Source organism: Acanthisitta chloris, unplaced genomic scaffold (genome assembly GCF_000695815.1).
Source record: "Acanthisitta chloris isolate BGI_N310 unplaced genomic scaffold, ASM69581v1 scaffold13954, whole genome shotgun sequence".
Lineage (NCBI taxonomy): Eukaryota > Metazoa > Chordata > Aves > Passeriformes > Acanthisittidae > Acanthisitta > Acanthisitta chloris.
In genome coordinates, this window is record NW_008667700.1 from 47346 (window position 1) to 49888 (window position 2543).

Sequence of the window (2543 nt, forward strand, 5' to 3'; positions counted from 1 at the left end):
AGTTTTGGGCACCTCACTTTTAAAAGGACACTGAGGCACTGGAGCGAGTCCAGCAAAGGGCAAGAAGGCTCATAAGAAGTCTGGAACACATGTTAGATGAGGAATGCCTGAGGGAAATTTCAGTGACAGAAAATGATGTCTTTATTGACATAGCCAGAAGATACTGTGTTTCTCACACACACTTTAACTAAGCTGACAGAGAACCATATCACAAATGTGGACTGTTAAAGGAATTAGTATTTTTCATTAGAGCAGTGGATTTACTACACATGCCATCTCATTAATGACTGTCTCTACTGTGCATTCCATACATTAAATCAGGTCTGTTCTCCCTAGTAACATAGGTCAAGAGCCCCACTTAAGTTACATCTTAACTTCGCAGATAGGGTGTTGTTCCCCTGCTACGACCATACACTCCACAAAAAGTACAGAGGTTTTGGGGAGGGCAGAAGAAAACATGAACATTTTTTGGGTCACTGATGTCCAGAATCAGTATTTTTATAGGCTGTTTTTTATAAGCATATTTCAAGTGCTGTTTGTAAACCCTGTAAACATAATGTTTATATTTCTAACAGTAATTGGTAGAAAACCAGGCATGGAAATGGATTATAAAAATCCTCTTATCCATTCTGCAAGAGCTGGAAGGTCCTCTGAGGTCACAAAAAATGACAAATCACTCCTTAATGACTATTTCACACATAGAATTATTTTAATGAAAATTGCACTGTTCAGTTTCAATATGTCTCTCTTGCAGGGTGAAACATTTCACTGGAAGAAAGGTACTTTTGAAAAGCTTCAATTAAATGTTAAAAATTAACAATACTACTGGCAAAATACCCATTTATTGTAATAAACCTGGCCAAGTTCAGTCTTTCTAGTCAATTCCAATGGTCCTACAAAATGGACTGAGTCAAGTGTAGAATATGGAGATGTAAAATAGCTGCCCTGCATGAAATAACTACACAAACCAGACCCTTCCCATCTTATTTATACAATGTATTTTTGCTACATTGGACCCTTGTGGGGTACATTACTCCTAACTTATATGTCTGTCCCAATTTTACCTGTTGAAAGTTTATGAGCTAATTAATGTTATGACAAAATGAATGTTAACCACGCACAATTTTATAATCTCCCCTCCTTCTCACCTTCTTTTGAGTTAACAACAGCATATATATATTTCAAAGGAGAGAGAGATGAGTTCCCTCAGTGTTAAGAATTCGTAAGTGTAGACAGTTTTAGATATTCTGGTATGTGCACGACAATTGGGCATCACTACATTTATCTACTTTAAAACTGAATTTGAAGAAGAAATGGCTTTAAAATATCAGCTATGGAACTACTTGCCTTCTTTCTTCTCCTTCGCTTCTTCTTCTCTTTGGCTGCTTGTGCCTGTTTATGCTCCCATACCAGGTTAGTCAAATTAGCCACATACTCATCTGTCTGCTGCAATAGGTAGGCCAGACGTCTGTCTTTCTTTTGATCAATCAGTTTACGGTAGCCTTCTTCATCTTCAGCCTGGCAATACAAAACAGATGTCAGTCATGACAGAAATGCTTCCCAAGAAACACCATCCAATTCCTATGTCAATAATCAAGTGTTATCTTAGGCCATAATGACTGGCGTAGAGAGACAGCTAGATGGGTGAAGAACTCATTACATGATCAGGCCCAGAGCGTCATACATTTCTATCAACAGATGACAGAATCATATGGGTTGGTAAGGACCTTACAGATCACCTAGTTTCAATTCCCCAGCTATGGGAAGGGACACCTTCCACTAGAGACCAGGCTGTTCAAAAATCAGATCCAACCTGGTTGTCCAGGGACAGGGCACCCACAACTTCTCTGGTTAACCTGTTTCAGTGCCTCACCACTCTCACAGCAAAGAATTTCTTCCTAATATCTACTCTAACCATACTTTCTTTCATAGTAGCACAGAATCATTAAGGTGGGAAAAGACCTCCAAGATCATCAAGTCCAACTATCCATCCAATACCATCAGATTCACCACTGAACTATGTCCCAAAGCACTGTATCTGTATGTATTTGGACCTCCCCAGAGAGCTCATTCCAACGCTCAACAACCCTTTCAGTGAAGAACTTTTTCCTAAAATCCAATCTAAACGTCCCCTGGCACAACTTGAGGCCATTTCTGCTTGTCCTATTGCTTCTTACCCGGGAGAAGAGACCAACCTCCACCTCACTACAACCTCCTTTCAAGGTAGTTGTAGAGAGTGGTAAGGTCTCCCATGAGCCTCCTTTTCTCCAGGCTAAACAATCCCAGCTCTCTCAACTGCTCCTCATAGGATTTATGCTCCAGATCCTACACCAGCATCATTTGCCTTCTCTGGGCATACTCCAAGAAGCTCAGTACCTTCCTTGTCATGAGGGGCCTAAAACTGAATACAAGATTCAAGGTGCCTCACCAGTGCCAAGGACAGGGGGAATTCTGTTTTCTCTTCCTCCCCCATTATCACTTATCAAAGCTTATCTGATCACTCTGTGGCTGAGGGGGGGGATGGGGGTTCTCCTCCACAGCAG

The 2543-nt window shown here is 40.8% G+C and overlaps 1 protein-coding gene across 1 annotated transcript in view; it reads right to left on the bottom strand.

The window, feature by feature from the left end:
- The window catches only part of LOC103800239 (probable global transcription activator SNF2L2), a gene marked incomplete at its 5' end in the record, with an annotated part of 49348 nt that overhangs the window by 41815 nt on the left and 4990 nt on the right, over positions 1 to 2543 (bottom strand). Inside the window, one exon of the mRNA XM_009072609.1 lies at positions 1348 to 1518. Within this exon, the coding sequence (XP_009070857.1) occupies positions 1348 to 1518 (171 nt within the window). The remainder of the gene's footprint in view (positions 1 to 1347; positions 1519 to 2543) is intronic.